This window comes from Lichtheimia ornata (assembly GCF_029851405.1).
Source record: "Lichtheimia ornata isolate CBS 291.66 chromosome Unknown scaffold00031, whole genome shotgun sequence".
Classification (NCBI taxonomy): Eukaryota; Fungi; Mucoromycota; class Mucoromycetes; order Mucorales; family Lichtheimiaceae; genus Lichtheimia; species Lichtheimia ornata.
Window position 1 is genome coordinate 346707 of NW_026695351.1, and position 22134 is coordinate 368840.

At 43.4% G+C, this 22134-nt stretch overlaps 7 protein-coding genes across 7 annotated transcripts; 5 read left to right on the top strand and 2 right to left on the bottom strand.

Moving 5' to 3' along the window:
- Positions 1-139: 139 nt before the first annotated feature.
- Positions 140-1411, top strand: O0I10_006854 (uncharacterized protein; the record flags this gene model as incomplete). The annotated part of the gene is made up of 7 exons (XM_058486879.1): positions 140-325; positions 400-462; positions 520-583; positions 648-888; positions 945-1047; positions 1109-1189; positions 1247-1411. The coding sequence occupies 7 exons, from the start codon at positions 140-142 to the stop codon at positions 1409-1411; spliced, it is 903 nt and encodes a 300-aa protein (XP_058342465.1).
- A 4951-nt stretch (positions 1412-6362) lies between these two features.
- Positions 6363-9407, top strand: O0I10_006855 (uncharacterized protein; the record flags this gene model as incomplete). The annotated part of the gene is made up of 13 exons (XM_058486880.1): positions 6363-6487; positions 6555-6657; positions 6738-6929; positions 6989-7288; positions 7353-7515; positions 7575-7705; positions 7759-8082; positions 8140-8271; positions 8329-8449; positions 8511-8699; positions 8754-8914; positions 8972-9057; positions 9116-9407. 13 exons carry the CDS (start codon positions 6363-6365, stop codon positions 9405-9407), a joined length of 2319 nt encoding a protein of 772 aa, XP_058342466.1.
- Positions 9408-9663: 256 nt separating this feature from the next.
- Positions 9664-10823, top strand: O0I10_006856 (uncharacterized protein; the record flags this gene model as incomplete). Its single annotated transcript, XM_058486881.1, has 7 exons — positions 9664-9733; positions 9793-9815; positions 9872-9917; positions 9977-10100; positions 10153-10260; positions 10326-10474; positions 10531-10823. The coding sequence occupies 7 exons, from the start codon at positions 9664-9666 to the stop codon at positions 10821-10823; spliced, it is 813 nt and encodes a 270-aa protein (XP_058342467.1).
- Positions 10824-10885: 62 nt separating this feature from the next.
- O0I10_006857 (uncharacterized protein) lies at positions 10886-12025 on the bottom strand (the record flags this gene model as incomplete). The annotated part of the gene is made up of 1 exon (XM_058486882.1): positions 10886-12025. The coding sequence occupies one exon, from the start codon at positions 12023-12025 to the stop codon at positions 10886-10888; it is 1140 nt and encodes a 379-aa protein (XP_058342468.1).
- A 756-nt stretch (positions 12026-12781) lies between these two features.
- Positions 12782-14538, bottom strand: O0I10_006858 (CTP synthase; the record flags this gene model as incomplete). Its single annotated transcript, XM_058486883.1, has 2 exons — positions 12782-13580; positions 13643-14538. 2 exons carry the CDS (start codon positions 14536-14538, stop codon positions 12782-12784), a joined length of 1695 nt encoding a protein of 564 aa, XP_058342469.1.
- Positions 14539-15917: 1379 nt separating this feature from the next.
- On the top strand, positions 15918-16610 carry O0I10_006859 (uncharacterized protein; the record flags this gene model as incomplete). Its single annotated transcript, XM_058486884.1, has 3 exons — positions 15918-16158; positions 16227-16414; positions 16479-16610. 3 exons carry the CDS (start codon positions 15918-15920, stop codon positions 16608-16610), a joined length of 561 nt encoding a protein of 186 aa, XP_058342470.1.
- Positions 16611-17958: 1348 nt separating this feature from the next.
- On the top strand, positions 17959-21228 carry O0I10_006860 (uncharacterized protein; the record flags this gene model as incomplete). The annotated part of the gene is made up of 12 exons (XM_058486885.1): positions 17959-18115; positions 18255-18582; positions 18692-18814; positions 18872-18905; positions 18966-19184; positions 19271-19476; positions 19556-19951; positions 20033-20519; positions 20604-20675; positions 20762-20843; positions 20925-21044; positions 21104-21228. 12 exons carry the CDS (start codon positions 17959-17961, stop codon positions 21226-21228), a joined length of 2349 nt encoding a protein of 782 aa, XP_058342471.1.
- Between the last annotated feature and the right edge of the window lie 906 nt (positions 21229-22134).

Here is a 22134-nt window from a genome sequence, read left to right on the forward strand (position 1 = left end):
GCTGAAGGAAAGTGCGATAGAGCCATCTAAATTGGACAGCTACTAACGCTGTTCGGCGTTTTGAATAATTGGTTGTTCAGCTCGTGCCTGCTGCTTCTTCTTTGCAGAGTGACACCCACCCTTTTACCTCTTTACCACAATGTCGTCCTTTGAGAACCTCCTCAGATCTATCATTCAATCAGCTGCCAAGGACTTTGACGAGACCGTTGATCGCGATCCTACTGTCACCAGCGCCGAGGATGGTACAGCTCGAGGCGACTATCTTGATTCCATTCTCGCTCAGCAGAAAGCTCAACGCGATCAACTATGGAAGCAGTTACATGAGGTGCGTGCATATACTCTCAACGATGCTCTGTTCAATGTGTATCTGATATATACATGTATGCATTTATTATATAGTTGGAAGACCAGTATCGCGAACGAGGCCTAGGCAATATGTACGATCGATCGCAAGAAGATAAGGTAAGATGCTCTTTCTGCTGGGGCTGGAGGATAAGAGATGCTCAATGCAACGAGTAGAAAATGTCGATATTACAACATGAAGAGAAGGAACTTAGGACGGAGCTCAACAAACAAGTGGAGAGTATGTGATATTGAAAGGATACGTGGATAGGGATGGTTTTGGCTAAATGAACCTACTTGCATAGCTGTTGAGGACATTGAACAAGTACAAGAGCCAATTTCAGAGTTGCAGTACAAGGAAGAGCTTGATACCAATGTGAATAGTCTAAGAGATACGCTCGCTTTTCTCCAAAAGGAATACGATGATACACAAGAATCACTGGAACGGGAAGAGGTGTCCTTGCAAGAATCAAATCAGATCACTGAGGAGTTGAAAAAGAAGCTGGAGAAGCTGGAGGATTCAGCAGGAAATATGGATCCGGGAAGGTAACGCATTATCATGGGGGTATGCTATTTGGCCATGAGATTAACGTATAGTACAGGGAAAAGCGGGATCGATTTGCAGCTCTCAACGACACATATCGAGGCGTGATTGAACACTTGATTGATTTCCTTGACGAATATTATCCACCACACCCCGTCGATGTATGTATAAGTGGATCATATCTATGAGGATTGTTCCTAACTATAATGGGTGCCTTTTTAGCGCGTGAAAAATGGGTCAACGGATGGCCTACGATCACGAAACGAAGGAGAAGAAATGTGCGAGCTCAAGTTCATTGTAGAAGTGAGTATATTGTTTATGCGCGTTACATTGAATTGGCTTGCTGATTTGCCGTGATAGGATTTGATGAATCTGCTTGTTGTTCAGCCTGATAACCCGTACATGAAGCTTGAACCAGGAACCTTTTGGTCGCCATACATTGAGACACTCATCAAAGCTGGAATAGCAAAACGACATCCAGAGGAACCCAAACTGCTACGCTTGGTTGATTTTCGTGAAAAATAGCTTGTATAATAGTCGTATTTATATGTTCCTTCATCATGCACCATCATCCTATCATTACTTGTTCCTAATGTTGTATACTTTTGCATCCGTTCTCATACATAAACTGCACATATCATTATCCAATCAACGTGTGATAAGGTGGTTCATCCACACTCGAATTTATTATCTTTGCAATACGAGCATTACCACTCCCTATCATCTATCAGCGTGCTAACTAGAAAGCTTTAACGAATGTATGTAGTGTTGTGGCAAAAGAACAAAGGCATCTTGATACAATGATATAAATGATCCAACCTCATCTTCCGACCTCCCAAGTTTCCATCCCAACCCCTTCATCCAAGGTGATCCACATCTTGCACATGTCAACTAATAGCATGCCCGATATCAACAACATCATGTTGAACCCAATTTTAATCCATTGAAAGTCGAATAATAACACATGGTAGTGTGGTTGTCTATCAAGCGAATACGTAAAGGGACAACAAGGTATGGGTGAATCACGTTGAGCCAATGGGTGTCATTGTGTTCTTAGTTGCTGCCATCATAATCATAATCGTTGAGGATCCCAAAGCTGTTGTGTGATTTGATTCGAGTATCCCAATTCATCCATATCGGTAAACCATCTTCGCCAAGATATGAGCCCTCTCGCCAATGCCATTCCAATCATCTTTATCCTCAGCCGTATCCACGTGACACGATCCATCCTTCCTGCTGATGACACGCCAATTAACCAAAAGTAACATCCCAGGGTTTCTTTCTCATCACTGCACCTGATTGCATCCATTCATCATAACCAATGTGTTGGCTGAAAAGAGCTATGTGATCGCTGTTGATATGCTTTTTTCCATTCGGTTGTTGGTCTTCTCTGATTTTCTATTGCAGCCCAGCCAGGTGAGGGATTGCTTGCATTGCGGTGTACTCGATAGCTGATATGGCATCATCCACAGGGACACATATGTATTAAAGCAAGTCGCCACACGTAGAAAAGGCTGTAAAGCAGGTTGCTGCAAGTAGATTGAGACAATGGAGTAAAGACCTTGCTAACAGCAATTGCTGGAATGAATGCTGTTACGATTGATCGCGGTAGAGGAGTGTACAAGAGAACGTGTGGTGTCAAGGAATACGGGTGCTGTAGTGGTGTGTACACGGCATGGACTTGCCATTCAGTCAAAGACAATCGGATCAAGACAATCGTAGGATTGACATGATGGGTTGAAGCAGGACAATCGCTCGCAGGTGATAATTGTACTTGAATGGGGCAGCAGTTGAGAATGGGAGGAAGAGGAAATAAAGTGGGAGCGGAAGAAGTGGAAATTAACTTGATTGTTCTGATACTTGGATGATGTTTCTGTGCTTGAGCGTTGCTCATTCAAATCCCATCGAAGCAAGAAAGTTGAAGGATGGACATGATGAGCTGGAGCAGAACAATCGTTTGTATGCATTGGATAGGGCAACAAAGGTGAATGGGAGGAATGGGCTATCAAGTGGCAGTTTACAAATAACTTACCAATTTGATTCTTCTGATATTGGATGATGTTTCTGTGTTTGAGCATTTTTCAGTCAAATCTCATCGGATCAAGTAAGTTGAAGGATGGAAGAGAGGGGCTGGAGCAGGAGAATCGTTCATATGCATTGGGTTGGGTGAAAAAGGTGAATGGGAGGAAGTGACTGGTAGCTGCCAATGTATGAAGTATGTAAAGAATCTTCCATTCATGCATAATGAGCTGAGTTACACAAACACGTCTCTCTGCATCTTCTGCTCTATTATAGTCATACTACTTGACGATGACAAAGACCATCTTTCATATAGCCTCACACATACAGCATATGTAAAACATAAAGACGCCTGTATCTCTAAACTTTACAATGAAACGTGGGATTTTTAATAGAGCAATGGGCTCGGCTTGACCAACAGCACACTGGGTGAAAGTTTCACGTTCAATGTCGCAACTAGCCCAAAAAATATGTTTTGGTCGTCGTCGTCGAAGAGGTCGACCCCCGGATCCAGTTTGGCTGGTGGCGACATTGCGAAATCTGGGATTGGCAAGCTTGATCGTGAAACTTTCACACAAGGTGCAGTTGACCAAGCCGAGCACATTGCTCTATTCAAAACCCCACGTTTCATTGTAAAGTTCGGAGATACAGGCACCTTTATGTTTGTAAGCGTGATGCTATATGAGAAGTGGTCTTTGTTCATTGCCAAGTAGCTAGACCCAGGAGAGCCAAAGATGCAGAAGGACCTCTTAGGGTAACTCAGCTACAAAGTCAGGACTTCAGGGACAATGCATGAAAGGTACGCAACCCTCACTTTTATGTCATACATCGGCAGCTAATAGCCACTTTTGTGCATTCCCAACTTTTGTGCATTCTATTGTAGGTGGACGATGCTCCTGCTCTAGACATTCATTTCCATGATTAAAGTAGGTTGATCCGAGCTGATTTGGTTGAGTTACGCTCACACAAGATTACATCGGTTGAGCTACATCGAGCGTGCTCTATGTCCAGAGTGATGTAATCTCTCTTTGACCGCAGCTCAGTCAAATCAACTCGGACCAACCTACTTTAATCATGGAAATGAATGTCTGGAGCAGGGGCATCGTTCCCATGCAGTGGATCTCGCAACAATGATGATTGGATAAGAGTGGCCGTTAGCTGGCAATACATGCCTGTTCCTAGATGATCCATAAAGTAATTATACATTGACCCTTTCATTCATGCAAACGTAGCTGTGTTACACAACACGACCCTCTGCATCTTTTGCTCTGTCAGGGTCTAGCTACTTTACATTAAACAAAGACCACTTCTCATATAGCATCACGCTTACAAACATAAAGGTGCCTGTATCTCCGAACTTTACAATGAAACGTGGGGTTTTGAATAGAGCAATGTGCTCGGCTTGGTCAACTGCACCTTGTGTGAAAGTTTCACGATCAAGCTTGCCAATCCCAGATTTCGCAATGTCGCCACCAGCCAAACTGGATCGGGGGGTCGACCTCTTCGACGACGACGACCAAAAAAAATATTTTTTGGGCTAGTTGCGACAATGAACGCGACACTTTCACACAAGGTGCTGTTGGCCAAGCCGAGCCCATTGCTCTATTAAAAATCCCACGTTTCATTGTAAAGTTTAGAGATACAGGCGTCTTTATGTTTTACATATGCTGTATGTGAGGCTATATGAAAGATGGTCTTTGTCATCGTCAAGTAGTATGACTATAATAGAGCAGAAGATGCAGAGAGACGTGTTTGTGTAACAAAATGAGAGGAGGGCAGAGCTTGAAGGCGTAATCCCATTGGTGGAGGATGCATGATTGATCCTTCTCCACAGTAAGGTCCGCCTATTGTAGCCGTATGGAATGGGTCGTTCGTATATAAGGTTGCGTAAGATAGCGTTCTCTGATAATCCATAGGCAAGTATGGTATGTTCATATACTCGTGCCACATTGAATCGGAGCTCATTCTTTCTTGAACGTACTAATGAGTATGAAACAAGAAGCTTATGTCGATGCTCAGCCAGCCAGCCGGCCATTCTTGCAGTAACACGCTTAGTAGATCTATCGATCGTAGATCTTGCAGCTTCTCTACCTAGTATTCCAAGTTGTATAAGCACTCTATCAGCTCAATTAATCATGATATCCTTTTTTGCATGGACAACGATTCCCATGCCCTTCCACATAATACAGCAGAGCTGCGTGCTGTTGTCGCACGCATGATCATGATAAAAATTTCTCTCGTCTAGGGCATGATGTATCTACCAAGCGTCCGCTATTGGGTAAGGTTAAATGAAGATCGTATGTATTATAGCATCGCTCTTTGTTGTGATGCACGTAGTTCTTCATTGTTTTATTGGTTGTGTTCATTGTTGTCTTTGTGTCATCTTGGACCTACTCCCTGATGGTGGATACTTATTGGTATTTGTACAGTCATTGTTTTGTATCGCTATGTATCTTATTTGGATATTCATATGAGCGTCCTTGTTTAGTGAACCGCTATCTGAAAGATGCAAGGTTGTGATTCGGATATGTACCATCGTATCTCTGCAAGTTGACTGATTCTGAGGAAAAGTTGAAAGCTTCGTTGATGGGGGACGAGCCAGTATCTGAAGACGTCAATCCAACAAAATCGCCAATAACAAGGACCAAGGCCAACAACTTCTCTTGCTTCTGGACCATTCGTGGAGTCGTACTCCATTTTTGTGCTGATCATACATTCCTCTCCGTGAAGGTGTGTTTCCTGTGCCTATAACATTCACATCCGATTCGGGTTGACATGGCAAAGCGTGAGCTCTATCGTTGAGATGAATGGCTTTGACCCTTATTCTTACGCTCTTCCTTAGGCAACCTCATCGCATGCAATCCTTGTCTACAGGGCAAGATTAAGAGTAAGTCACTGTCATTGACAATGTGGTATTGACTTTTTCATATGGCCTCAGGTAAGCAAGTGCGCTGAATGCAAACCTGCTCCCATGGCAACATCAAATGTGAGACTTTGCCATTGATGATGTGGTTTAATAAAGACCCCACTTACGCTCTCGGTTACGGGAATCATTTTGAATGCATGACCTTCCCCCCATTTTGCAAAACTATTGGTGGTGAAATGGATCCGAGTTCATAATAAAGCACGTACATTGTATGTTGCAAGCGACTATCAGAATCTCTTGTCATTGTATCATTCCCCACTCATACTACCTCAACATTGAATGATACACTTTTACATGATAAGTGTCATTTCCCTCGCTTTTTATTAACCATGAGCTCATGTACTTGTATATTTGATGCCATCATACTGTAATTACTGTAGCTTCATATGCCCATCTTAACACGTTGAGCAACACCAAGTCCGCATTGCATGAAGAACGGGGGCGACACCTCTCGTTTTTGAGCGAGCAATCCCGATATGGAGGTCACTCCTCTCACCCACAAACACCACTACCCCTCTTCTCTCTCCCCCAATGTCATTACGAAGGAAACCCATCAACTTTGATAACAAGTTCACAGAACTTCAGTCAACATTCGACGCCATCTTTCGAGTGTCATCGACCAGCGACAAGTCCATTTCAGGCATGAACATGTACCAGTATGTATTCTTTCCTAGGTCATGAATGGACGCGGCCTATTGTATCCTTACAAGTAATCTCTCTCAGGCTCGTGTATGATATGTGTAATGCCATCCCTCGACCATTCACGGATCGGCTCTTTGCTGGGGTGGCGGATTATTTGGATAAGCACACAGCGCGTGTATGCGAGGTCAGTAACACAAAGGATGGTTGTATGGGTCGATTAACAGTTCCTTCCTTCTCACACATGCAGTAATTCTTTGTCAATAGGAGATTTTATCGCACAATGATATTGCAACAGCTTATGCTCGCGAGTTTGAACGATTTGAATTGGCAGCAGGAGACATCTCTCGTGGATGTGATTACTTGAATCGATTGATATCCCAAACTGGCATGGGCTCAGGACCCGATCGACGACCCACTGTCATTAGTGGCAAATACAAAAAGCAAAATGTTCAAGCTGTAAGTTGGTTGCTAGGTGATCATCCAATGAATGGGTCTACTCACCACGAAGGATATAGTTGGCCATGTCGTTATGGAAGAACAACGTGCTATTCACCATCCGGGATCAATATCAAAATCGATTGTTCTACCAAGTGTTTGAAATGATACGTCGTGACAGAGATGGAAACGAGGCACCTCATACCACCATCAAAACGGTTGTGACATCGCTCGTTCAAGCAAATGCGTTCACCGATCAGCCATTACAGCTCTATATCGAAGAGTTTGAGCGACCCTATCTCGTGCATACCAAACGCTATTTTGAAGCAGAATCAGCAAGGGAAATGGCTGCTGGAGATATCAGCACGTTCATGAAAAAGGTAATGGCAAGCATGAAAGGCATCAGGAGGGGAATACAAGACTGAGACAAGATCGATGACATAGGCAATGACTCGTCTTCAACAAGAGATCATGAGGAATAATCGTTACTGCCATTCGTCATCCCATCGAAGAGTCGTCAAGGAGTTTGAAGCACAATACATTTCGGCATATCAAGATCGGATAGTGGATGAATTTAGGACCATGTTGGTGGAAGAACGCTTTGAAGGTAGAACAGAATTAGGAACATGTATATCGGGGTATCTAAACTGATCACTTGTATTATAGATTGCACGCTGGCGTACAGTCTCTTGAATCGCATCCCAGATGGCCTTAAACCGATCCTCACGATTTATGAAGAATACGTCACAAAGCTTGGTATGGATGTTCTCTCAAAGCTCGGAAGCAGTATACCCAAGGTAAGGAAGCTTTTTCTCTTGCGATTTTGAAGATGTATTAAACGACATTATAGATCCCCAAGTCATATGTCGATCAGCTTCTTAGCTTGCATACCAAGTACTATGGCGTAAATCAAGGCGTCTTTTCTTCAGATCCACTCTTTACGGCTGCTGTTGATAAAGCTTTTCGCACCATTGTCAACGACAACCGAGTGAACCCGAGTGCCAATGGTCCAGAGACACTTGCTCGATATTGTGACATGATGATGCGAAAGAGCACGAGCAAAAAGGAAGCAGCAAATGCAATGATGTCATCAAGCTTAGAAGGGAAGAAAAAGGCTACTCGCCGGCTTGTGGAATCGGATGATACGGATCCTGAAGAGAAGTTGATGAAGATGGTAAGTATGTGCTGCCATTGTGGATACCGGGTGACTTACCAGGATGCTCGATCCTAGGTGACTTTGTTCAAATACGTCGAAGACAAGGATATCTTTCAAAAGTTTTATTCGCGCATGTTGGCAAAGCGGCTCATTTACAGCACATCATCCTCTGAAGAGCTCGAAATGAATATGATCAACAAGCTAAAGGTAATCTCAATATGGGGCGGGGTCAATGTGTTCATGTACTAAAGTCATGATTGATAGGAAATCTGTGGTGTGGAATATACCAGCAAATTGAACAAGATGTTTACGGATATCTCTTTGAGTGCTGATCTCAACTCAACGTTCCGAGAATACCTCAAGCAACATGCCAATAAGCTGAATGGTAAAGCTGAAAAGAGAGAAGGATGACATTTGATAGTGGGCTCACTAGGATTCGAAAAAAGTTGGCTTTGATATCCAGGTGCTCACTGCTGGTGCATGGCCCTTGAACCAAAAGGAGGACTCAAAAACCATGGATGCAAACAGAATCAATATCCCAGCCGAATTGGAAAAGAGTGTTTCGCAATTTGAGCAATTTTATGGACAACATCATAGTGGGCGAAAACTACTTTGGCAGTGGAATCTTGCAAGGGGTAAGTCAACATCATTCATGGCGCAATCTCGGATATCTTATGATTGATGGATAGGCGAATTGAGGGTGAACTTTTTGGATCGGCCTTATGAGATACAAATGGGATTATATCAAATGGTGCTATTGCTATTGTTCAATGATACCTTGAGTCTCACGGTGACAGATATTGTGCAACAATCGAGCTTGTCTGAAGCCGACGTATTGAGGAGTTTGAAGGTATGGTGGAATGAGGGTAAAGGTGTATATCGTTTAACTGATCCCACATGTGATTAGCCCCTTGTGGATCTGCAATTATTGGAAATCTCCGACAAGAACTTGAAATCGCATACCGAGGTATCACTGAATTTATCTTTCACAAGGTAAGCGATATGGATAATGAATGCGGGTGCTATACTAATCTATGGATGGGTATTATAGTAAGCGCACCAAGATCAAGGTTGCAGCAGCTGCCCAAACAGAGCAACAAGAGACAATCAATGCACGAAAGGCGGTGGATGAGGATCGTAGGATGTATCTCCAAGCAGCCATTGTGCGCATAATGAAATCAAGGCAAACGCTCACGCATGTTCAACTTGTACAAGAAATCATCGATCAAGCCAACTCGCGATTTTCACCCTCTGTGATCATGATCAAAAAGTGCATCGAGCAGTTATTGGAAAAGCAATTTCTTGCTAGACAAGAGCGTGACACTTATGTGTATGTTGCATAGCATTGTAGTAGTCGACTTGGTTATATCACATGGATCAACCCTTTACGAATAAAGAAAAGTAGCATCTTTTTTTAACCCCTTGTTTTTGACTCCGTGCTCTAAAGATCGCCACATTGCATACATGGATCAATTTTGTCGTCAAGCGTACAGTAACAGGGATAGGTTGATTTTCCAACTCGCCTTCTCCTCCCCCCCCCCTCCCTCCCTCTCTCTTCTTTTGACGTGGTTACGAAATCTCCGTGGTGACAACGCTATCATGTTTCAACGAACCTACAACAGCTTGTTGGGTCAGTCGACTGATCCTGAGATGCAAAACAAGCTTCAAGGTGAGAATGGCCACGTATGCCAAAGGTCGACTTTTTATTCATTGGAACATCCCATATAGTCTTTGTCAACGTATACGACATGGTGAGCAATTGAATCAGTGCATTGTCCAGTTGAAATGTAATATGTTGAGAGAAAAGCTTGAACCAAGTCTGCTCACGAACGTTGGCTACGCACTTGGCGTCGGTAAATGATACTATCAGTCATCAGTGTTGCTACGCCTTATCTCTAACTCGTTTTAAAAGGCATCTTCCATTCAGGCGTCGAGGTAGCTGGTCGCGAGTATTGCTTTGGTGGTCATGAATACGAAAACCTCACGGGTGTATTTGCTGTTGAACCCAAGATTGGACCTCCAGGCGTGTTGTTCAAGTAAGATGTTTGTCAATGACCTTATTCATGCAGCCGCTCATATCTGGATTAGACAATCGATTCCGATGGGCTACATTGATATGTCTGATCAAGAAATTGAGCAAGTGCTTTATGCAGTTTCCGAAGATTTTGGTGGGACAACTTACAATCTCTTGACAAGGCAATACATACAACGCAGGCTTGAAACGTGTCATTTTTTATTCTCATACATATGTACTACCATAGGAATTGTAATCATTTCACTGAGGATCTATGTTCAAGATTGACCGGTAAGTCGATACCAGGATGGATCAATCGTGCTGCAAGATTAGGCGCCATGTTCCCATGCGTAGTACCGGATGAATGGATCGAACCCCCTGAATTTGAAGCTGATTGTAAGATTGTGTTCGTTGTTGTTCATTATACATTCAACTCAAAGTATGATTATTAGCTACAACAGGATCTCCTAATCAACCAGCATCACCCACCTTGTCTGACAGCTCCACCGCTCCACTTCGACAACGTACAATTAATCGACGCAACTCCCTTTCACACCATTTTCGACAACATCAAGGCAATGCGAACTCAAGTCATGAGGACATTGTATTCATGCGACCAGCATCTCCTGTTGTGGATAATTTAAATGACTCAGTCAAAGAACCTGATAGCAGCACCCGCTCAGCTACACAATTGTCCATAGACGCTTCTTTCCACGAGATTAATCGATCCACATCTTCTTCTTAAATGAAATACACATCGTCATTATTATTATCATCATCAAATGTTTATTTAATGTGGGTATGCAATTATATAGAGACGTAAGCTTCACGTTCCCCAATGCCATCGAAACGTACAGCTTGCAGGGCGCTATTTTGGAAGGCCTTTATCAAAAAGCATAGTCGATTTAAAGACCCTCGTTCCTTGCGTCGTGTCTCCAATGCCTCTATCGCTTTCCGGCACTTGGTATCGTAGTCATCATCACTGTCGCATTTTTTCACAATGTATTCTATCTCCTCCACCAAGATTTTTCTTTTCATGAATATCGGGCTATCTTCAGCGTAGCGCCATTCATCACCATATCGTTCGATGAGCTTTTCAATACAGTTGTCGCCAACTTTCCATTCGACCCATACTTCATTCACAGTGGTAAGTTCAGGATTCATATGATATTGTTGGAGTGGTTGTGCCTGTTCTGGTTCTTGTGGTTTTGATTGCTGTGGCTCTGGTTCTTGTGGCTCTGGTTCTTGTGGTTTTGGCTGCTGTGATTGCTGTGGTTGTTGTGGCTCTGGTTGCTGTGGCTCTGGTTGTTGTGATTGCTGTGGTTGAGCTGATTGTTGTGGCAAAGGTGATTTAAAGAAATCCGATGGTAAATCTGAAGATGAAATACCAGGATATGATGATGATTTTTCATTGCTGATCTCTTCGGACTCGTCAAACAATTCCTCCCCGTATGAGTTGGGTGGTTGATATTCTTGTGGGACTTCCATCTCTTGGTCAACACCATCCTCGACTACTTCTTTGCCGTCATTGTCAACTTCGTCACCACCATCGTTGTCATTATTGTTGTCATCGTCAGCCTGTTCCTTTTCATCGCCAGCTTCTTCGTTTTCATTATCGTCAAGTGATGATTGTGATGGTATCGTGTCGTTTTGCATTACAGGCATATGCGGCATCATCACGTCTCCTCCTGAATCCTCATCATCCGCTTCAGATATCTGAATCAGCCGTCTTTTCTTTGTTGTCGTCCTTGACGAAACTACCACACCCTGATCGTCGACAAGCTTGTGGATCAAATCTTTAAGTGATCGGATCTCGTCCCTCATGGCCGCCATTTCTTCCTTCGTTGTCCTCTCCAGCTCTACCAACTTGTTCAAAAGCTCATCGTCGTCGATGGTGGAGATGCGTACGCGTCGATATTGGGGTGGGATATCCGTGTCTCTGGGCATGTGTGGTGTACGGATGAAAAGGGGAGTGCGGTCTTTTGATAATCCCTATCAGCTAAATTTGACAACAATCTGTTGGCAGCATAGCTGTGCATAGATCTCAAGAAGGGCATACTAAGGCAAGCTTATTCAATCCCAACTTGCAGTGACAATCCCTGGTTAGCATTGGCGTCTCCCTTCATCACATCCAGGCCAGCCATGTGTAATCTCGTAGTATTCACCATCACTAGAATATGCAATCCTTTGGCATCCATATTTACAATAAAAGATCACCTTTGTAACCATCACCGCTCACTTAAATCCCCTACCGATTTCCTACTTTCTTTAAATATACATGCGAATTCCTACACACATGAATATGGGCATTACTTTGGTACATTGAAGGGATATAAAGTGTACCCGTGGAAGCATTTACTTGGTATTGTGTTCATTGCCAACTTGGTCATGATGCTTAACGCTAGAAGTTAGACGATTAGAGCATATGCAATTACCCTACTTTACATCCTATTCAATGGCAGCAACAACCACCATCCTTCGTAAAACCATCATCTAACATAGCCCCCAACAATCCCATATTGAATTACTCTATCATGATCCTTATCAATTGGACTTGTGTATATGAAAAAATGGTGATGTATTGTGATTTCATTACTATTTACAATATAATGAAGGATGTGAATATGTTGTGTGTGTGCGTTGTGTATGAATGAATATGATTTTCTAGGTGGGTGAATGTATAGTAATAATGGTACATCTACTTTAGATTTGATCCAATTGGCGTGATGCAGCAAGCAACAATCCTTTGAAGACTGGGTGTGCTCTAAGAGGACGAGTAAGATATTCGGGATGGTACTGGCAGCCGATAAAGAAGGGATGATCATCGAGTTCAGCAATCTCCATACGTTCACCAGTGTCATCACGACCCACAAACTTCAAACCCTTCTCCTCAAAGAGAGCAACATGATCAAGGTTGACCTCATAACGATGGCGATAGCGTTCATCAATTTCGACCTTGTTGTCATACAATTTTCGGACAAGAGAAGACTCAGTGCCAGGTTGGAAGAGCGTAGGTCTGATTCCAAGTCTCATCGAACCACCCATGTGCGTCTTTGAGATCTCGGGCATGTAAACAATGACGGGAGTCTTGGTGTCAGGATCCAATTCAGCAGAGTTGGCTTCGGGCATTCCGCATACGTGGCGAGCAAACTCAATGACAGCAATTTGCATACCCAAACAGATACCAAGGTAAGGAATCTTGTTCTCACGTGCCCATTTGGCTGCAAGGATCATGCCTTCAATACCACGATTGCCGAAACCACCAGGTACGAGTACACCATCTGCAGAGCACAATGCTTGCCAGGATTCATGGAACTTGATAGGGTTGCTCTTGAGAACGCCATCCTCGAGATCAGTGGCCTCAATCCATTTAATCGTGAGCTTGCGGTTGCATGCAAGACTTGCGTGTTCAAGAGCCTTGTACACCGAAATGTAAGAATCGTGCAAATCGGTATACTTGCCAACAAGTGCGATGGTGACGGTATCCAAGAGACGATCATGGCTAGTAAAATGACATATAAGTAACCATGACAACGATCCCTATTATCCTTATTCAATACTCACCTAACAGCCAACTTGGACCAATCCTTCCACAAAGCTTCACCAGCAAGACGTTGTTCCTTGGAGATGGTAAGAGCATCAAGGTTGAGACGCTTGCGGAAGAATTCAAGAGCACCCTTTTCATGCATCAACAAAGGAACGTGATAAACGGAAGCGACATCATGAACAGCGAGCACTTGTTCGGGAGCAACATGGCAAAACATGGAGATCTTGCGTTGAACATTTTCATCCAAAGGCTTGCTTGAACGGCATGCGATGAGATCAGGAGTCAAACCAGCGCCACGAAGATCACGAACACTCATTTGAGTAGGCTTGGTCTTTTGTTCACCGACAGAGCCAACGACAGGGACCAAAGAGACATGAATCAAGCAAAAGTTGTCATGGCCGACACGGAATTGGAATTGACGCATGGCTTCAACGAAGGGAGCAGATTCAATATCACCCACGGTACCACCAAGTTCAACAATGCAGACATCAGGCTGTTCACCCGAATCATCAATGGGCATAGCAGCCACACGCTCCACCCAGTTTTGAATAGCATCCGTGATATGAGGAACCACTTGAACGGTCTTGCCGAGATAATCACCACGACGCTCCTTTTCAATCACTTCGCTATAGATCTTGCCAGTAGTGATATTGTTGATACGGCTCAATTGGACATCCAAGAAACGCTCATAGTTGCCAAGATCCAAATCGACTTCACCACCATCGTTCAAGACAAAGACTTCACCGTGATCCAAAGGACTCATGAGACCAGCGTCGATGTTGAGATAGGGATCGATCTTGATAGCAGTGACTCGCAAACCCAAGCTCTTGAGCAATGCACCGGTGCTAGAGGCAATCACACCCTTGCCAATACCAGAAATGACACCTCCAGAGACAACGATATACTTGGTCATGTTGTTGAATAAAAGTGCGAGTCGATAATAAGGTGCCCTGCGAAACAAGGAAGGAAAAATAGATTGTCGCACATTGACAGCCCTAAAAAATCCTGCCCATCCCAACCCCGGTGGCTTGGTTACCTTCTCCTCCTCCATAACCACGTCTTTGGCTTGTCGCAGTTGGCTTCTCTCGTTTCAGAAGTGGATGAGATGTTGTATAAAGTAGAAACATTCATCATTGATAAAGAGATTCATTATGCCATTTTTATTACTTGTTGGCTCTTTAATACCTATTTTGTTGTTGAAAAAGGTGCTTGGAATGAGTGGCTCCATTTGTATTTGGGATAACATGACAAGGAAACGATGCATATGATAACCAATACACATACAAGCATGATGTGCATATTCCTCCCCGAGATGAGTTGACGATGATACGTTGTACATAGTCAAAGAATGGTTGGTTTGGAGTTTGAGCACCGAAGATAGCACTAGCCAGAAGAAAGAAAGTTTGTGCATTGTGCGCTGTTTCTAGAATAACACCAGCACTTTGCTCGTGCTCATCCATCCCTCATCTTTATATGAAACATGGTACTTCTTGTGATTTCTTAAAGTATGCTTCATCATCCCTTTGTGCTAATCGATGATAAGGAAGATACGCGCGAGAAAAAGTCATCTCACCGCGTGATAACACGAGATGTCCCCGACGCCCACTCCGTCAGCACTGATTATTACACAAGGAAGGGTCCTGCAGCTTGTCGTTTCCACTTTTACTCAGACGCGTTTTTATCGGACCAACGATATGATCATCCAAGCCGTTTAATATCATTGAATGTGCACGCGTTTTATAGAGCCTCGTTAATGAAATCATTGAATGATGAGCTTGGTGCTTGTTTTGTGACACAATGCGCATAACTATTTGGCGGGAGATCCCCGCTTCCAGTAGTGGTGATAGTGGTATAGTGGTTGCCATCCACCAAGCAAGTATTAAAGTGCATACATCCTATTGGAGGAAGCTATTTGATATACGTAGGCTCGGAATGGGTGATTGGATACGCGTGATGATGCATGCAACCAAGGCAACATATACCCCAACAACCACGCATGATGTCGTCTTTGTGGTTGCCATGTTCTTTATTACTGCTATTGATCCCCCCCTTTCAAAGATGTTCATTGTACAAGTAGTAGTTTTCATTGTTTGATAACAATGTGGGTATAAAAGTTAATATTCTTTGTGTTGGGCGACGATCCAGGCCACCTAGTCCTTTCATATTGTGTAACCCAGCAAGGTTTTGTGTTGGTGGAAGAGCTGACGCAGGCAGCAGCTACTTTTATTTGAAGTTCCTCGAAAGTGCCACTACTCTTTTCTTTCTTTGTTTCCTTTTTCTCACACAAAAACGATGACTACTGAAGCTGCTCCCAACTTGTACAGCGTCGAAGGCGTTCAAGCTAAAGTCCGTGAAGGCATCTCGCGTCTTGACACACAGCTCAGTCAATACAAGTATTGCAATGATGTCGAGCGCATTACTGGTGTCCCCAAGTCCTATGTCATTCTTGGCGCTGGTGCCCTCTTCTTTATCATGATTTTCTTCAACATTGCTGGCCAACTTTTGACCAACACTGTCTCATGGGTCTATCCAGGTATGTATTTGTGGGGGGCATCGTATACGCGTTTGGAACATGCTTTTATTAATCGAATCTATCTATAGCCTACGCGTCTTTCAAGGCCATCGAATCTCCACAAACTTCTGATGATAAGCAATGGCTCACTTATTGGACCGTTATTGGCTTTGTACAACTCCTTGAATTCTTTGGTGATATCCTCTTCTCTTTCATTCCCTTCTATTTCGTCCTCAAGACTGCTTTCATTCTTTGGCTCACTTTGCCTCAGTTCCGCGTAAGTCAAAGTGGATGGTATTGATGGATGATGGGAGAACCCTTTATTGACACTATGCTTTTAGGGTGCTGAGGTCCTTTACACCCGTGTTCTTCGTCCCTACCTCTTGAATGCTCAAAGCGATATCGATAAGCATGCCGAGCAGTTGCGCCAAAAGGTCAGCGATGTTGCATCCGACTTGACCAAGAAGGATTAGACAACGTATACGTCTGCTTCCACTGTAACTAAGAAATCAGTACATATAAATTATCTCCCTTTGAATATCCTCTACTATATACATGTGTGTGTGCCTTTGTGGATCTGTGGACGCGTAGCCTTACTTTTTACCCTCCCCAATTAACTTTCACGTGCTTGGCGGTCTTTTTATCATCGGCCTAGCTTTATTCCACCTATGTCAATCACCATAACAAAGACATTGCAGTTGGTGGGTATGTATGAGCAAGGGCCATCGGGTAAACGTGGGATAATGCAATTTCATGCAATGATTCTCTATATCGTAATCAGCATGATTGGAAAGACAACCGGGTATACGCATACACACACCAACCTACGCCACCTTTTTTCCCTTTAAAGATGATGAACATTGCTTTTGCAGTGACATCCAATATTTCCATCATCCTCATTTATCACTCATTTGGTGTATCCAACATGTATTGTGTATCGTGGTTAGCCAACAAGAAAGCTTGAGTTGAGAGCAATGACAAATAAATCCTGTATATGCAATATCCTTTTTTGCTTGAAATGGAATGGCAAACTGCATACTGCAGCTGTGCATGCTAGTAGTAGTTGGGGTGGTTGAATCCAAGTGTAAATGAGTGGGTGTACATACGTACATAGGTGAATGGGTGTGATGCATATGACATAAGGAGAAGCCGTAAGGGAGAAACCACTGTATGGTGCGGGGAACATTTCGTCTGCAGACGTGATCACGTTGATGATATGATGATGGATCGGGTGAATGATGGGAGGCTGTATCAACCCTGCAGAATCACCACACACACAACGAAACAAGGTTTTTGGAGAAAGCATACTCAACTCAACACCGTGTATGCACCTACTTTTGAGCGCGCAGCCAAACACTTGATGCACATGGTCAAATAACATATAACGGGCACCATTCAAGCAGAATGAGAGATGGGTGATTTTCTTCCATGTGACACATGAATACCATTGACACAACAATGGAGCATCCCACTCAACACAGACGCTAATGCTTTTGTAGCTGCGTATGTACGTGGGTGTGCGTGTGGTCAGTCGCCTTTCTCTTTCTACTCCTGCACCTTCAGCCCACAAATACGCACATCACCTCCTGCGATTCCCAATCTATCCCCTTTCTACTGTCCCTTTTGGACAATTAAACGCTGGTTGGATCCCTTTTTCTTTCCTTTCTCTCTCTTTTTTTTCGCTTTCTCTCTTTCTTTTTCATACATTTCCATATTCGTGCAGCATACGCTTACTCCACTTGAGCAGCCAGAGGGGCATACACATTTCTCTTTCTCTCTTCCTTTCACCCAACAACGCGCATCCTTGATTGCTTATTTAAAATGCCTCCATGGATGTCGTACCTGACTCGTGGTTTCAGCAGTAGTACGACCACACGTTTATCACACAACCGCGATCCAATACATCAACAACAACAACAGCCGCTTAAACAAGTGGGAGATTATGTGCTTGTCAAAACCATTGGACGTGGCTCCTCGGGTAAGCACAACAAAGCACCTTAAGGATATATACACCCTGCACACCTATATACATACGACCTCCTCTTTCTCCCTACATCTATACCACCCATCACCATACCACCCGATTTGATTTTCTTACAACAACATCATCATCATAGGTCATGTTAAACTTGGGATACACAAAACCACGGGTGAACATGTAGCCATCAAAATGATCCCACGTCGTCATCTTCTTTCTTCCGTCACCATTGCACAATCGGTAGAGCGAGAATTAGCCATCCTTCAACTGATCCATCATCCACATCTCATCCAACTCAAACAAGTATTACAAGATTCGACATACGTTTATTTCATTACCGAATATGCCGATGGTGGCGAGTTGTATCATGCTCTTGCAGGGCGTGGTAGATTACCTGAAGACGAGACCAAAGCACTTTTTAGTCAGGTGGTAACAGCCTTGGCATGGTGTCACGCACATCACATTTGGTACATATTTCTTTTTTGCACTACCCCATCCCAATGGATCGGTGGGTGATCCATGATGATTGTGTTACTTACCATGTGTTATGTGGGGAACTTTCCATGAATTCACTAGCCACAGGGATCTCAAACCCGAAAACATTTTGCTCGACAAGACCCATACGCGTATCAAGATTGCTGATTTTGGCATGGCAACCATGCAACCATCCCCAAATGATTTGCTTGCTACAAGCTGCGGGTAGGTGGGAGAAATATTACCTTTTATTGATTTGCATGCTAACAACAACCTATTCAGATCACCTCATTATGCGAGCCCGGAAATTGTAGTTGTAAGTGCTGCTGCTCTTTTGTTTGTATGTTTGGTTCAGTTGGCAAACCTGCCTTGTTAGGGAAAGCCTTACTACGGACCGGCAACCGATGTATGGTCATGTGGGGTCCTGCTCTACGTCCTGTTGACTGGTCATTTTCCATTTGATGATGATCACGTTCCAAGATTGCTAGCAAAGATTAGATCAGGACGTAGACGCAAATTACCTGAATATCTATCGCCCCATGCCAAACATCTTGTGCGTAGTATGCTCACACACGATCCATCGAAACGTATCACGGTGCGTTTATTCATATCCAATTATATCCTAGTCTCTCTCTCTCTCTATCCTATCCTATGAAACAAGACTGACGTCAAACGATATAGATGCAACAAGTATTACAACATCCATGGCTAAACAATAGCAAGCATCAGCATCAGCATTTGATGAACTATGATTGGGATTTACCATCATTGGATGCTCCTGTAATCACCAGCACTCATGCCTTGGATGGTCGTATATGGGAAACGCTCAAAGTCCTTTGGCGTGATATGGGCCAGGAAAAAATCATTGCTGCACTCATGGGTCACGGGTAAATTTAACACGTTCTTTCTTCCTTCTTCTTCCATACCTCTCTATTGCTGATGCACGTATTCCTCTACCATCTCCAGGGACAATGTTCAAAAGTTGACATACCAGTTGCTACAACAACGGACGCAGCGTGTCATGGCAGAATGCTCACGCGAAGAAAAAGCAAGCATGGCACCTGTGACACCTCCTACGCCGACAGCTGAAGATCCACCTCCATTCAAACGCTCCATGGCAGCTTCTTTGACATCGCAAGACGATATTGAGGAGATACTCATTAGTCGTTGTTTATCCAAAGGCACTTCAGTCTCATCAGACGATCGTTTCAGCTCCTTCTCAGCCATAAGGAAGACGCATGAGTTACCACCAACACCTACCCAGGATACCACCAAGATCAATAGTGCTGCATCATCCATCTTGGATACCGAGGGATCTACGTTACAAATATGCTCGTCTTGTGATCCAAATATGCAAACATGGTACGTTTGTTGTCGTTGTCGCTGTCTTTTAGTGTGTATGTGTGATGGATGTAGGTTACTCATGCACCGTTTTTTATGCAGCACTACCAAAAAGGAACACCATGTAGGCGATATTGCTATCGGCGGCAGCAAACCACAGCAATCTTCGGTCTCCTCCTTACAGCATCAATGGATCATGTCAATGGTTCCTCGGAAGGGACGCTTACCACAACGCATCTCTAACATCTCGATTGATGAACATATTCGATCCACCACTGTGCCTGCTTGGGCATCTACTTTTGCACCCATCTATCGATCCGATGTCGCATCATCATCATCTTCAACCCCTGTATCGCTCCTATCCTCAGCAACTACTCAGCAACAACAGCATCTACCATCATCACAAAAACAGGAACAGCCTTCAACATCAACATCATCTTCATCTTTTGATCGATCAGCCATGACAACGAATCAAGATGTTCAATCTCTTTTATCGCCATACACAACAAAGATGTGCCAATGGCTATTAGACGTATGGCTTTGGTGCGAACATTGGTACTATCATTGTCTCAAGCATACCACATACAAGGTATACATCAATCAATGGATGCCGATGCACTATTGCGGGTACTTACTTATCCATCATGTTGTTGTTGTTGTTGTCTTTATTTAGATCTACAGGCTAGAATGCCAGGCACGACGTGAATGGGAAGCTGCAGGAAAGCTTCAACAAACACTGCATGATGTAAGTTTTCCTTCCGCCAGATTCCATCATCATTGGATAATGTCATTGCTGACGTATTATTGTATGTACTCCCCTTTTTTTTACAGTACTTTGATGGCCGTCTTGATAGGGCGCAAAATGGTATCTGGTCTGGGTCCATGATTGCATGTAAGGAGGAGGAACAACAAAGTATGGGCGATAAAACAAAGAAGGTTTATTTTTGCAACACACTCACTCACTGACAACGTGCCCATTCTCATTGGCTTACAGGTATGGTACCCTTTCGGCGATCACAGCAAGAAGAGCGGCTTGCATTCGTATGTCGCTTTCAGCCACCAGGAGAACACTCCCATGGCGAAACGACCGTTATCCATTTTGTATTCATAGCCGGTAAGTGTGGCAATTGAAAGAATGAATAAGAATTGATTTGCTTATCATGTACGATATAGGTACGCCTTCCAGCATTGGATCCGTGTTACGTTCTCTGACACAGAAAATGACTGCCTACGATTCCCAAGCTCGTTATGTGGCCGAAGCCAATGGGTGGACCACGCCATCTACAAAATCCTGTTGACCATCCTATATACAGATATACCCGCCATTTGCTTTTTCTTTCAAGGCAACGCACATGCACACAAAAACGTTTATACACACATGCACATACACATGGATCAACAGCACAACACCAACAACATGCTTTCTTCATTTTTTCGCTTTGCATACACGACATTAATCATCCTCCTTATTGCATTACAACATACACACACACACACATTTATATCATATGATGCATTCTCATCCATGACATGATCTAGCATAATGAACATTTGATCGCATAAGCAATAAAAAACTTGACATTGATGCATTCAATTCAGCAGCGGAAAAATTTTCTTTGTTGTACGAGTTGTCATTTTCTTTTTGTATTGGAAGTTGAAATGTATCCTACACTGCACAATGTATCGATCCCGGGTATGATCACGACACACATGAAGGCAATGACAAGGAGAAACGCTTTCGTCTCTTTGATGGGAATCGACATTATCCCTAACTAGTGGCAGGGCAATGTACTATTATCAAATTGGAAAATCGGTAAAGAAACCCCATTGTCTCGAGTCGCCGCTGTAATTAACGGGATGCTGTTGTTTTGAAAACTTGTGGGTTGCGAGAATGGCGAGATACGCAGTTTCTTGGATACTGACAATGCGGGTATTACGCTACAAGCCTATACGGCTACATTTTAGATATGGCAGTAAACATCAGTGGAATGGCAACAACAAAGTCAAAATAGTGTTTATGTTGGATTTTTTATCGAGCAAGGAAAAAGAATGATAAAAGCTAAAGTTTAGAACGTAATGTGTGAGAGAGGATTGTTTTGTTACGCTATTGATCTAATGCAAAGTGCCATGAAGTGTAAACGAAAGGGAAGAAAGCAAGATATGAGCTAGCTACATGAGGAGGAGACGGGCGTATAGAGAGTATG